Source organism: Panulirus ornatus, chromosome 19 (assembly GCF_036320965.1).
Source record: "Panulirus ornatus isolate Po-2019 chromosome 19, ASM3632096v1, whole genome shotgun sequence".
Taxonomy (NCBI): Eukaryota; Metazoa; Arthropoda; class Malacostraca; order Decapoda; family Palinuridae; genus Panulirus; species Panulirus ornatus.
This window is the reverse complement of record NC_092242.1, coordinates 3942549-3957948: the sequence shown is the minus strand read 5'-3', so window position 1 is coordinate 3957948 and position 15400 is coordinate 3942549. Positions and strand designations below refer to the sequence as shown.

The 15400-nt window shown below is 39.0% G+C and overlaps 1 protein-coding gene across 2 annotated transcripts in view; it reads right to left on the bottom strand.

Annotated features, from left to right (window-relative positions):
- Positions 1 to 11240, bottom strand: part of L2HGDH (L-2-hydroxyglutarate dehydrogenase) — a 31865-nt gene extending 20625 nt beyond the window's left edge. Inside the window, exons 1-4 of one of the 2 annotated variants that reach the window (XM_071673475.1) lie at positions 11047 to 11240; positions 7438 to 7562; positions 3187 to 3312; positions 1863 to 2020 (exon numbers count right to left, since the gene is read on the bottom strand). In XM_071673475.1, coding sequence (XP_071529576.1) covers positions 1863 to 2020; positions 3187 to 3312; positions 7438 to 7562; positions 11047 to 11168 — 531 coding nt within the window. In that variant the 5' untranslated portion in view covers positions 11169 to 11240. Of the gene's footprint in view, positions 1 to 1862; positions 2021 to 3186; positions 3313 to 7437; positions 7563 to 8716; positions 9343 to 11046 lie in introns of those variants that run through there. The other variant, XM_071673476.1, reaches the window with a different exon arrangement.
- Positions 11241 to 15400: the final 4160 nt, after the last annotated feature.

The following is a 15400-nucleotide window of genomic DNA, read 5'->3' as shown; positions in this document are numbered from 1 at the left end:
TCCCATTTGCTCCCTTGTCTTACGCACCCTATTTACCTCCTTCCAGAACATCTTTTTATTCTCCCTAAAATTTACTGATAGTCTCTCACCCCAACTCTCATTTGCCCTTTTTTTCACCTCTTGCACCTTTCTCTTGACCTCCTGTCTCTTTCTTTTATACTTCTCCCACTCAATTGCATTTTTTCCCTGCAAAAATCGTCCAAATGCCTCTCTCTTCTCTTTCACTAATACTCTTACTTCTTCATCCCACCACACACTACCCTTTCTAAACAGCCCACCTCCCACTCTTCTCATGCCACAAGCATCTTTTGCGCAATCCATCACTGATTCCCTAAATACATCCCATTCCTCCCCGACTCCCCTTACTTCCATTGTTCTCACCTTTTTCCATTCTGTACACAGTCTCTCCTGGTACTTCCCCACACAGGTCTCCTTCCCAAGCTCACTTACTCTCACCACCTTCTTCACCCCAACATTCACTCCTCTTTTCTGAAAACCCATACTAATCTTCACCTTAGCCTCCACAAGATAATGATCAGACATCCCTCCAGTTGCACCTCTCAGCACATTAACATCCAAAAGTCTCTCTTTCGCACGCCTGTCAATTAACACGTAATCCAATAACGCTCTCTGGCCATCTCTCCTACTTACATAAGTATACTTATGTATATCTCGCTTTTTAAACCAGGTATATATATATATATTATTCCTGGGGATAGGGGAGAAAGAATACTTCCCACGTATTCCCTGCGTGTTGTAGAAGGCGACTAAAAGGGGAGGGAGCGGGGGGGCTGGAAATTCTCCCCTCTCATCATTTTTTTTTAAATTTTCCAAAAGAAGGAACAGAAAGGGGGCTAGGTGAGGATATTCCCTCAAAGGCCCAGTCCTCTGTTCTTAACGCTACCTCGCTAACGCGGGAAATGGCGAATAGTTTGAAAGAAAAGAAAAAATATATATATACACACACACACATGCACATAAATAAATATACAAATTTACTATATTTATCTATTTATCATATTTTGTCGCTGTCTCTCGCGTTAGCGAGGTGGCACAAGGAAACAGATGAAAGAATGGCCCAACTCATCCACATATATATGTATATACATAGATTGATATGGGTAAAACTGAAAGTGGATGGAGAGAGATGGGTGATTATTGAACTTCCTCAATAATATCAGAACTTCTCATTTATTCACTCTGCACACTACTTTTAATCACCTTGTGAAAGAATATAAACTTTGGAAATCAAAAACATGGCTTCAGAAATTATCAGCAAGTCATTACAGACTTCAGCATAAACAATGAACACAACACCTTTCACAAAAGGCAAATGCCACAAAAGGTGTAACATCAGCAACAGAATAATGTTATGAGACAATCTAAATGACATGAAAGCACTGCAGCTTTTAAGAGGTTATACAATTAAACTGGATTATCAACTTGAACGACTTCCTATTCTATAAGCTGAGAATATTTGCCTTTTATGAAAGGCATTATCTACCATCAGCAAATCAACAATACTGTAGTGGTATATCATTTGGATGAAAGTCTACATTCAGATAGTATCAGTTCTTTTACGTACCACTGATGATGGGAGAAAAGACCAAGAAGCACTGCAATACAACATAGACAGAGTATCAATTAGCCTGGATTAATGGCATATCTGTCTTTTCTTTAACCTAAATTCATTGTCTCTTTATCAAACATTCTAAATTCCTTTGCACCTCATTCTTAGCATTTCACCCATTGTAAATACACTTCAAAAGTCTATTTTCACAGATTCACTTCAGAAGTCTATTTTCCCCATCTCACTTCCTGAATTGGTAAAGGCAACACTAGTAGAACCTATAAATACTCACTTTGCAGTAGGGTTCATACTTCTTTATCTCATTCCCCTCAATTAGTTCCACATCTGGTACACCATTATGAATTGCTCGGTCATAAAGGTCTAGCAGCCTCCCCACTTCTTTTTCATTGACAGCTACAATCAATTTTCCACATTTCTTGTAAGGAATTCCTTTTAAATGGAGAAATATGTTAAAAGACAGATCAGACAATGAAACTACCTTTTTTTTTTTTCAAACTATTTGCCATTTCCCGCATCAGCGAGGTAGCGTTAAGAACAGAGGACTGGGCCTTTGAGGGACTACCTAATATGTAAATAACTGTTAGGTATGGACAATCACTGGAGATTATGTCCATAATTCTTGTGATATGGGAAGTTATCAATCTGACAAAATCAATGTATGTTCAAGCTTTGTCTTTTCTCTCTCTCACTTCCCTTCTGCTACCATTCATTTAAAAAAAAATATTATATCTCTATTCCTTGACTCTGGAATTAAGCCTCCCAATCTGCCTCCCTACAAAGAGCTTATGACACCTATATCCTTCCTTTCATTTACTTTCTCCTGTTATGGGTTTTGTCTTTATGTGCTTCCCTTTTCACAATGTAATCCACCTCAAGTATTAAGTCATAACTACTTTGAGTGGGTAGGTTTTCTGCATAGCTAATCTTAAAGCTTCATTTCAAAGTCTACAGCAAGGTTATTCAGCGAACTTTATCACTTTTTTTTCTAGAATGTATTAATAATGGATTCCCACATTTTCCACCATGTAAAATTCAAGGCTGTTTCAAGTTTTATTAAACAGTAACCAATGTTTTTCCTAAGCAAAGCACTCAGAGGGCAATGAAATAAAAAGGGAATATGTGAGTGGAATTCTGAATAACTTGTTAACCCTGCAGATAGATCCCTTTCCCATTGCTGGAGAAAACAAGAGCTTATATCAGCTTAATTTCTCACAGAACTCATCAAATGATATGAATACAAATACACTGATTGCTATATATCACCAAAAGTCAAATTTCTAAATGTATGCAAATTAATGAGAGATATACAATGCTGGTTAGTCCTGCATTCATGTTCATGATCAGCACTCTTAAAGGCAGTCCCTGACCAGCAAAGCTGTGGAATTCTTTCTTCTCTCATATCCTTTTCATATATGATTTCCAACGTAAAAAGTCAGGGCTTCAACACCTAAACTCAATTTCTCTTACTTTTCTTCTCATAATCTTAATTTTTCCACTGATCTAAGCTATACCCTGTTGGGGCATGTTGCTGACCATGCCATAATACTTACTACTGCTACTACAAAGAATCCCATTTAAAAAATTTTACACTTTACCTTCTTCATCCAGGTACTTGTAGGCAAGATGCAGGCCCTCAACACACAGCTTAGCTTTGAGAGAACCAGGTTTATAGTAGATACCAGCATGAATCACCCCACTGTTGTGCCCACTCTGATGGAGAGCTGCAACATGATAAAGCATTAATTTCAGCAACTGGTCAAGCTCCTGGGGATTATCTACACACTATCATTTTTTTTTTAGGAAAGCTGCAAAAAGCAAGAGTTATACAATAAAGTGCAACATGTTACATGCACAAAGAGAGCACATGAAGACACAGGCACTTACGTCAGCAAATATCTTGGTACTTGGAAACAAAGTCATTCTTTTCCAAAGTCCAGAAACAATGCTGACAAAAGTCTGTAAATGTTTGTAGGCAGGGATAGGGGAGAAAGAATACTCCCCACGTATTCCCTGCATGTCGTAGAAGGCGACAAAAAGGGGAGGGAGCAGGTGGCTGGCTGGAAATCCTCCCCTCTCAGTCTTTTTAATTTTCCAAAAGAAGGAACAGAGAAGGGGGCCAGGTAAGGATATTCCCTCAAAGGCCCAGTCCTCTGTTCTTAATGCTATCTCGCTAACATGGGAAATGGCGAATAGTATGAAAAAACAAACAATGTAACAAAAACTTGTGATGTATAGAGGAAATATTACTCTTCTACATCATCTCAAATATGGCATCAACTTTAAAAAAATTGTGATATTCTACAGAGGAAATATTTCTCTTCCACATCACCTCAAATATGGCATTAACTAAATTTTTTTCTTTTACAATGATATCTGATTTATTTACTCATTATACTTTGTCACTGTCTCCTGCGTTAGCGAGGTAGCACAAGGAAACAGATGAAAGAATGGCCCAACTCACCCACATACACATGTATATAAATACAAATCCACACATGCACATATAAATACCTATACATTTCATATATCTTTTCTTTTCTTTCAAACTATTCGCCATTTCCCGCGTTAGTGAGGTAGCGTTAAGAACAGAGGAATGGGCCTTTGAGGGAACATCCTCACCTGGCCCCCTTCTCTATTCCTTCTTTTGGAAAATTAAAAAAAAAAACGAGAAGGGAGGATTTCCAGCCACCTGCTCCCTCCCCTTTTAGTCGCCTTCTACAACACGCAGGGAATACGTGGGAAGTATTCTTTCTCCCCTATCCCCAGGGATTTTTTTTTTTTTTGCTTTGTCGCTGTCTCCCGCGTTTGCGAGGTAGTGCAAGGAAACAGACGAAAGAAATGGCCCAACCCACCCCCATACACACGTATATACATACGTCCACACACGCAAATATACATACCTACACAGCTTTCCATGGTTTACCCCAGACGCTTCACATGCCCTGATTCAATCCACTGACAGCACGTCAACCCCGGTATACCATATCGATCCAATTCACTCTATTCCTTGCCCTCCTTTCACCCTCCTGCATGTTCAGGCCCCGATCACACAAAATCTTTTTCACTCCATCTTTCCACCTCCAATTTGGTCTCCCACTTCTCCTTGTTCCCTCCACCTCCGACACATATATCCTCTTGGTCAATCTTTCCTCACTCATTCTCTCCATGTGCCCAAACCATTTCAAAACACCCTCTTCTGCTCTCTCAACCATGCTCTTTTTATTTCCACACCTCTCTCTTACCCTTACGTTACTTACTCGATCAAACCACCTCACACCACACATTGTCCTCAAACATCTCATTTCCAGCACATCCATCCTCCTGCGCACAACTCTATCCATAGCCCACGCCTCGCAACCATACAACATTCGCCCCCTCCCCCACCCTATGATCCACTTCCGCTTCCATGGTAACATCGGCTGCCAGATCCACTCCCAGATATCTAAAACACTTTACTTCCTCCAGTTTTTCTCCATTCAAACTTACCTACCAATTGACTTGACCTTCAACCCTACTGTACCTAATAACCTTGCTCTTATTCACATTTACTCTTAACTTTCTTCTTTCACACACTTTACCAAACTCAGTCACCAGCTTCTGCAGTTTCTCACATGAATCAGCCACCAGCGCTGTATCATCAGCGAACAACAACTGACTCACTTCTCAAGCTCTCTCATCCCCAACAGACTTCATACTTGCCCCTCTTTCCAAAATTCTTGCATTCACCACCCTAACAACCCCATCCATAAACAAATTAAACAACCATGGAGACAGGGATATATATATATATATATATATATATATATATATATATATATATATATATATATATATATATATATAGCTCCCTTTCCACATCCAGCCCCACAAAACTTTCCATGGTTTACCCCAGACACTTAACATGCCATGGTTCAATCCATTGACAGCAAGCCGACCCAGGTATACCACATCGTTCCAATTCATTCTATTCCTTGCACACCTTTCACCCTCCTGAATGTTCAGGCTCCGATCACTCAAAATCTTTTTCACTCCATTCTTCCACCTCCAATTTGGTCTCCCACTTCTCGTTCCCTCCACCTCTGACACATATATCCTCTTTGTCAATCTTCCCTCAATCATTCTGTCCACGTGTCTAAACCCATTTCAATACATCCTCTTCTGCTCTCTCAACCACACTCTTTTTATTACCACACATCTCTCTTACCCTTTCATTACTTACTTGATCAAACCACCTCACACCACATATTGTCCTCAAGCATCTCATTTCCAACACATCCACCCTCCTCCGCACAACCCAATCTATAGCCCACGCCTCGCAACCATATAACATTGTTGGAACCACTATTCCTTCTAACATACCTATTTTTGCTTTCTGAGATAATGTTCTCGCCTTCTAAACATTTTTCAACACTCAGAACTTTTGCCCCCTCCCCCACCCTGTGATTCACTTCTGTTTCCATCCGCTGCCAAATCCACACCCAGATATCTAAAACACCACACTTCCTCCAGTTTTTCTCCTTTCAAACTTACCTCCCAATTCACTTGTCCCTCAACCCTACTGTACCTAAAAGCTTTGCTCTTACTCACATCTACTCTCTGCTTTCTTCTTTCACATGCTTTACCAAACTCAGTCACCAGCTTCTGCAGTTTCTCACCCGAATCAGCCACCAGTGCCGTATGATAATATCCTTAAAATAATACATGAAATGATTCTGTTCAATAAATAATAAGAATCAATGTTTCTCAATATGAAGACACTGCATCTGCATTTGTCTGACACTGAAGAAAACACAAGTCAAACCTATCTTATTCACCTGAACAGGCAGAAGGCACTATTTCTACCCTAAAGGTTTCGTTCACGTCTTTCATCCGAGTTTTTGTTAATTTGACATTAAACTTTTTTACGGAAAATAAAGCTTTGATGATGTGTGGAAAATATTTAAAAAGCCTGCCCCCCTGACTTCCTGCACACACCCATCCACCTTACTCACATGTCAAAACACCCACTCAGCTAATCTTCATTCTCTTCTGCTTCACATATCTGGGTTACTAGCAATAGGCAAAAGAGTCATAACCACATTAATAAAACAATGTTTTGTTACAATTTTCAAAACACTGTCTACTGAAAAAAGCAGTAATTAATCAAATTGATGCTTTTTCAATGGCCTGGTTATACTAAGTGCAGTATTCAGACTACATTTTGTGGGGACAAGTTTTTAATATCCATCAATTTTTTAACATTTCATAAAATTCTAAAACACACACATTGATTGGCCCAAAGCATTATGGATTTTTTTTATCTCAAACAGTATGCTGTACTCCATGCTACTCATATAATTGCTCCTTTATTATAAGAGCCACTGAAGTACTACTAAAAAATAAGGAAGTAAGAAATGGTTCCATTTTTCTCCCATCCACCTAACCTAATATCATTTATGGGAGTTGATGGAAACCAAGTGAGACATGATCAAGAGGACAAATGTCTGATTATTAGTTTTACTTACAAACATCGGCAAATCAATTCTTCATATTATCATTACATCAAGCAGGAATATCAAGTAATTTATGAAAAAAAATGACTGAAGCATTATACATTTCAAGATAATGGTCACACAAAGTGGATGTAAGCTACCCTTCAATCTACAAAAATCCTTCAAAACACATACAAAAGTACTCCACTGTACACAAGAAAAAAAATAATTCCAATGGCATCCCAACAGTCAATCCTCTGTAAGTACTCTGGTTGAGGTGATCTGTTGATAGATTTAAAAAGGGGAAACAAGGGGAAAGAATTTTCATGTTTCTGAACATCCAATCCTTCACCTTCAAACTAATAAATTACTTACCAAGTCTGTTCTCCTTCTCAACAACAGCAAATTTGAGGTTTGGGTGCTTGAGTGCAAGCTCTCGGGCTGTGGCCATACCCACAATCCCTCCACCCACCACCACAATATCGTACTCTGGCTCATGGCTAAAAGAAAAAAAATGAAAACAGGAGGAATGATGCTAAGTGTGCCTTAGATTAAGATTAAAAAGGTAGGAGATAAAAGGGAAAGTGTTCGGGAGAGCATGAAGGGACATGTGGCTGAATGAGCATAATAGTGAGTGGAGTTCTGCAAGACTAAAGAGCCTAATGGATACATTCTGAAAGACAAGAAAAAGTAATATGAGATTCATGTCAAACCACTTGAGGGAGAAAATTATATTTACTGGTAAGTTTGAAGGTCTTCTCCACACTTCTCTCACCAGTATACATCAAAATAGTTCTTCAACATAAAGAGTATCAATTCTCTCCTTGTCATTCTTTTTCAAGGACCGAGATATCTTTGGAACACCTTGTTCTCGCTATTAGAATTGTCACAAAAAACACTTACGAGAGTCAGGGTTATGATGGTCTAGATCAAAGTACAAAGAATGTTATTTTCTCAAAATGTCTGCCACTGGAAAGGTTCCAAGTAGTTGCAGTTTAAGCATAATCTTAACAAATTATATAACATATAGAGGAAACGTTATACGATAAAGTCGATTTATTTTCACAGTCTTGTGGAAAGAAGTTTCAAATTGTAATAGCGATCTGGGAAGGACTTTTGAGTCCCACAAATGTTAGCTGATGAATTCATTAAGCAGCTGACGAACTGAAGTGTATTGCAACGTCAGGTCATGTCAAGGATGACCAGATGACCAGCTGAATGAAAATAACGTATAACTACAAATACCAAATGTGTCCTAATATAGAGGTGCGTTCTGCTAAATCGTTGGTTTACTAAGTCTGTGTGATAACCCAATGATATACTAGGGTCAACCCAAGCCAACAAACAAAATAAGGCAGTATATGCTTCAGCACTATGACAGCCTCCAACAAGAACCTGTTTTGTGTAAAGGTGTCTTTAATTGTTCATCGTACGTACACTTTCCTTGAAGTGTATGTGCCAGAGCTGTTGATACGTGTACTGGATCGGATTGGATTTCTCTACAGAAATACATATTCAGCGTACATATGTTTCGGTACTAATAGCATTTAAAGCATATTCTGTATACACCAACTCCCAGTGTGATGCATATTCTAAATACACTTATTTCCAGTGTGATGTATAAAATTCATACAAAAGGACTGATGAGACAGACCTGCACGACGGGATCTTATCACCATGGTGTGTGTTGGATCAATTTGTTACACAGGAAAAATATCGATCTCTTCTTGAATACAATATGTCGCCACCCGAACGTTTTCGCAATATAGCTAGTTGCATGGTTGTACCAACGGGAATAGGCTTGACTTGCCTTTTGCAGCACAGACCACAGCACTTTCTCAATAAACATAGAAGACAGGAAGTTAAAAAAAAAAAATCATGGGCGTTTGAACGTCGCGTTCAGGCGTATGGAAATGTCTCTCTCTCAACTTTACATGTACCCTATGCTATGTAAGTCTCGGAAATATATGTATATTGTTAAAATTTGCACACTCTTCTCGATTTTCTTCTTTTGAAGACGATGCAAGGATAAAAACGATACTTCATTACAAAATCTCCAGGTAACATTCTCATGCATACCAACTAAATTAAACGCCTTGGTTACGAGTGCATCTTATTTAACTTTTTCTTTAGTGATTCCTACAGTTGAAACAGAATTCTACTATACAACAATTACGAAAGTCGAATGGGCTCTTATTGTTACAACAAACTACTACTTACCTCCTAAAATATAAAGCATATACCCTTCGTGGAATCATTTTAAAAACCACGACAAATGTAATAAACTTAACCTAATGTTTAACAATTATTCTCATGATATGTAATTAAGGATAACATAAACATCTACATAATCATCTTAAACTTTCATGGGCTATAGCCTCTAAGATTGACAGTGACTGATGACACTGGCATGCACGGCAGGAACTTATTAATGTTGTCATGACATGACATGCTCCTTTGATTACCAAGTGTCTGTCATGAGCATCGCACAATAACAGTTTTTGCATATTTCTCTATAATTCTTCTAATCCTGATTTAGTATATATTCAAAAGCTTTAAGTAGATTTGTTTATCTAAAAATTGCGAGAAATAAAATAAACCATGATTCGTCATTTTCCTTTAAGCTGGAATATATGCACACCAGTTTTGCTTTTGGCTAAAGTTACACATACATTTACAGGTGTTAACTTTCCATATACAATTTCATGCTACCGACTCTAGTGCAAGTACCCTTCCTAGCTGAAAAATAAACTCCAGGTCAGTTCTTTATCGCCCGAGATTTAGCCCATACCCCTGATCAACCACTGCTTCATATACACATGCCAAACTTGATACAGTAACACAGAGGACTACAACTTTTTAATGTTTGTTGAGATGGCACAAGCAAAGTGAATGCCCTAATCAAGCCCCCCTCCCCCCCAAAAAAAAAGCAAAGCTAACTATACTACAGTTACGCACGGGCCACTTTCTGCCAAGAAATGGCACCCCATGCACCCACACCAGAGTTGTGCCGGGACAGCAGTAGCATATCAGGGAACGGGCTGTCACCAACAGGAGCCCAATGTCTTCACGAATCTTTACACATACACACTTATGTATATCTCTGTGTGACCGGACTCCACCTGAACGGTTAAATTGCGAGTGAAAAGTGACCACTGAGCGGCTGTATCAGTTGGAATAGTCTCATTAAAGAACTTTTCACTCCAAAGGAATCCATTACTTCGTAACACTAGAAGTACTGTAGCCTATGAGCTGTACGAGTTCCTGAAGAGAGGACCAATTTCCATGAGAATTCTAATGTTGCCGAAATCCTTTCTAGTGGCTTCTGCAGCCCATGGTTGCGCTACTTTCCGGAGATACTTATACTACATATGACTTTGTGTGAAGGGCAGTATCAATCTTTTTATTTAACCAAATTCGGCCAGCACAGAGTTGTTACGCAACATGATTCTGACGACACTGAAACGCGTTTTTACACAGCGAAGCTACGCTAGAAAAGGACTTTAAAGCACTTGGAAAATATTTCAAATGAACACAAAAAAAAAGTCCCGAACCAAAATAATTAAACCCTAAATAAAGCGTAAGTGAAAGCGCCTACCGATCGAAATATTAAACACCGTCTCGATATTACCCGTCACATTTACTTATCAAATACATAATTACGTCTGATCTTTGAAAAGTCTAATTTAGTCGGGATTCACCAGTACAAAAGTAAGACTAGAATTTAAAAAGCAAAGAACAGGTTAGCTGAATGAACAGAAAATCCATAGCTACTCCTCTAAAGATGACTGGACCCTGCACATGAATATTTCACAAACCACAGTGACAGCGAACAATAGTAACACATGAAAACCGTAAGTACCTCTTTAGCTCAAATCCTAATCTACAACGTGCTACAATAGCATCTAAATGGCTATGTTTGACACCCTTCAAAATGAAGAATTCATTTCAGCACGCCGATGTTATAAAACATTTCATACATACTGTACAGCCGAGGAAAACCGCTTGCAGAACGCTGATGACGAACACGCGTGTCGACTAGCTGTATAATATCTACAAGCAGAGGAATATATAGTTCGCATCATCATCCCACAGGCTTTTAACATATCACCCACGTTCCCTGCTAAATCTACACTAGCAAGGAGTCACATTACATTGCATGGGTCTAACCATCTACTGCCGAGACTGCGGGAGACACTGTCGTACTGCACGAGGTCTTTGCTCCTAAACTTCTAGTGTATTCAACTTTCATTAATGCATTGAAGTTCACTCACACATGACCTTTGAATGCATTATAAGGTACACATTGGAAATAAATATTTGTACCTACTCTATGAGTCCTTCTCGGTATAATATTCAAATACGTTCACTATGTATTTATGAATTTGCCAAAAAAAAATCCCCAGTATCCAATATAAACTATACAGCCACATTCTAAGCAATGATAATAATTTTCTGTTAACATGCGTGCTTTTGATACTATTTCCCATATGATTTTCAGTTTCAGAAATGTTTCCCCGCATGATTTTCAGGTTAAGAAATGTTTAAGGTCACTCTCTCTCTCTCTCTCTCTCTCTCTCTCTCTCTCTCTCTCTCTCTCTCTCTCTCAATGAATTACCTCTGAGGTATTATATCAGTTACGACCATGTCCATATTTTTTCCTGGTTTCCAAAGGAAGCACAGCATCCTTCAAGGTAGAAGTTTTAGGGAATTACATTAAGTACTCTCTCTCCTCAATGGTGTATTAAGGGGACTGGGCCTACGATACTCATGTCTCCCGTCGGAAAAGGGGCAAAGCATATACGGGGGCCTTTAGGCTTTCGGGCCCTGGTATCATATAAGGAATGTAAGATTTCATTTATATGGCCCCTCAAATCATCGGGGCCTACATAATCTAATGGAAAAGGATCCCCTGATTCCTCCTACCTCCCCACCCCAGTTATTGGACTTTGATTTGAATTAAAGAAAATGAATCTCACTTTTAGGGCCACAGGCTATCAAGCTTTGGAACAACATAAGGAAAATCGAACAGACGAAGAACGCCACAAGCGCCTCACATCCATTCTCTAGCTGTAATTCATGATATATATATCTTGGTGTTACCGGGCTCGGACAGCATGTGGTTACACCTCGAGTAAAGTCAACATAGGCGAGAATATATCATCAGCTGAGGTACTCATACCAAAGAAGTTTACATAATTCTCTTGCTTCTGAGTGAAGCGCAGCCTCAAAGATGAAAGAACCTTTAGTAAAATCTTGGCGAACACCATGACAATTTTGTTCTAGAGAAGCTGATCCTGCCGTAATCTCTCTCTCTCTCTCTCTCTCTCTCTCTCTCTCTCTCTCTCTCTCTCTCTCTCTCTCTCTCTCTCTCCAGTGAATAGGAGATGAAAAGAAGTAAAACTCCTGAAGCGTCTGTCAAAACTCGGTTTGTCCTGCACTGTAATGACTACGCTTTGTCGTGGCATATTTAGAATCAAGCGTATTCGTCCACGTTTGAAGTTCTTTGTTATCTACATTAATCTACAGATTAGGGTTCTCATTAAAACACCTACATCGAAAGACAAGACGACGTAAGAGCATTGCTAAATGAATTCCCTAAATGTAAAATTTTCTGGTTAGAATATGCTTGGGTTGTTCCATAACAACATTATTTATTAATCTATTGCCATTAATTCCGTTTTCATTATTCATAACGGAGTATCATACAAGTATACATTACGGAATTAGAATTATGCAGACGTCACGGGATGAAAGGCAGTGACGCTCAGATATTTGTTATAAGTTGGCGAGCTTCCCATTATCATGGAAGACAGGATATATAGAATCAGATAGCTATGCTGTAACCACTCAGTGTCTTCATATCTGGCACTTAACGTCAACGGTGATACGTTCCTAGGCTTACAGTGTGAAGCATAGAGGTTCGAATCCTGGCGACGGCAGTCGAACTAGTCATCCGTGTTTATCTAACCCTAGGGGTTGGTCGATCGAATGGGTACCTAGCTCAGGCTAACATATATATATATATATATATATATATATATATATATATATATATATATATATATATATATATATATATATATGTATGTGTATGTATGAAAAGTGTGTGAAAGAAGAAAGTTAAGAGTAAATGTGAATAAGAGCAAGGTTATTAGGTACAGTAGGGTTGAGGGTCAAGTCAGTTGGGAGGTAAGTTTGAATGGAGAAAAACTGGAGGAAGTAAAGTGTTTTAGATATCTGGGAGTGGATCTGGCAGCGGATGGAACCATGGAAGCGGAAGTGGATCATAGGGTGGGGGAGGGGGCGAAAATTCTGGGAGCCTTGAAGAATGTGTGGAAGTCGAGAACATTATCTCGGAAAGCAAAAATGGGTATGTTTGAAGGAATAGTGGTTCCAACAATGTTGTATGGTTGCGAGGCGTGGGCTATGGATAGAGTTGTGCGCAGGAGGATGGATGTGCTGGAAATGAGATGTTTGAGGACAATGTGTGGTGTGAGGTGGTTTGATCGAGTAAGTAACGTAAGGGTAAGAGAGATGTGTGGAAATAAAAAGAGCGTGGTTGAGAGAGCAGAAGAGGGTGTTTTGAAATGGTTTGGGCTCATGGAGAGAATGAGTGAGGAAAGATTGACCAAGAGGATATATGTGTCGGAGGTGGAGGGAACGAGGAGAAGTGGGAGACCAAATTGGAGGTGGAAAGATGGAGTGAAAAAGATTTTGTGTGATCGGGGTCTGAACATGCAGGAGGGTGAAAGGAGGGCAAGGAATAGAGTGAATTGGATCGATGTGGTATACCGGGGTTGACGTGCTGTCAGTGGATTGAATCAGGGCATGTGAAGCGTCTGGGGTAAACCATGGAAAGCTGTGTAGGTATGTATATTTGAGTGTGTGGACGTATGTATATACATGTGTATGGGGGTGAGTTGGGCCATTTCTTTCGTCTGTTTCCTTGCGCTACCTCGCAAACGCGGGAGACAGCGACAAAGCAAAAAGAAATATATATATATATATATATATATATATATATATATATATATATATATATATATATATAACTCATGTTGTGTACTAAAGAAATACTTTATCGCTTACTAGTCTTGTGGTACATGTACAGAGAACTACTAATATTAGTAGAGAGACCAGAAGAAAATGTGTTGCGGAATAATGATTGGTTTTCATTCTGAGGAACAGAAAGATGGGAAATACGACAGATTTGAGCAAATAAACAAGTGGCTCATAAAGACTGAATAGAGTGGACGCCAAAGAAGAAAATAACAAGAAAATAACTTGGAAGACAGATATAATCATAACAATAATTATGAAACGTTAGAGCAAATATTAGCCGTTCGTTATTAAAGGATATGAAAACAGCATCGTAAGGTTGGCAGTTGTGAGCGTCTTAAAGCTGAGCGGTCCATTAAAGTCCACTGAAAAGCAAATGACGGCTATATTTGGAAGCTGTTCTCTCCAAGAGTGGTTTTGCTGCATTATAGAACCTGTAGCAGATACACACTTCAGTGTGTCTTATCGCTCATTATTCCAATATATATCAATTTCTTCGAAGGTATGAGGTACTAGCTCGCTGTGCCACCCGTTTCACCACTTCCAGACATTCAGGTCACCAAAATATTTGGTATGGTTTCTCAGGTGGTTAATGATATACTGGTTTATATCAAACTACTTCAAAATGCCATTAGTCTGTGTCAGTTACTTACTAAACTCTTAGGCTTTAAGAACAAGTATGCAGACGAGTTTCTTGAAAAGCGAGACGACTTTTCGACAGACAAGCTAGCAAACTTGCGCCCTCGGAGGGCCGAAAATAACATCATTGTACAGTAAAGATTCAGTCGAATGCAGACGTTGACGAATTGGCCATCAACCTTTGAACCAGGGGCGTATCTAGAGGAAATAGCGCCAATAGCAAGCACTGAAATTGCACCCCTGGCTTGATTAAAAATGTACATACAGTGGATGTATATAAAATATATACAGTGTAATTATAAACTGTTGAAGAATTAGGCCAAACTTGAATCTATATAAACTCTTAAAGACTTACTTGATCAAAATTGTAACGTAGAAGCAGTAATGCAACTGACAGTAGAAAAATATTACTCTAGTTGAAAAGTAGGCGAGCTTCTTTTTTATCTCACAAAACCAAACCGTTAAAAATGTTGATCGGGTATGTCAAAAACCAAACCTGTTGATGGCGCCCAGGGAACCTGCCCCAACTGCCATACCCTGGATACGCCAATGTAACTGTTACCTTCAATTTTTGGTATTTTCCTCAGAATATAAGATTTCCTTTAAAAACTCATTATAAGAAGTATTTTTCATGCTG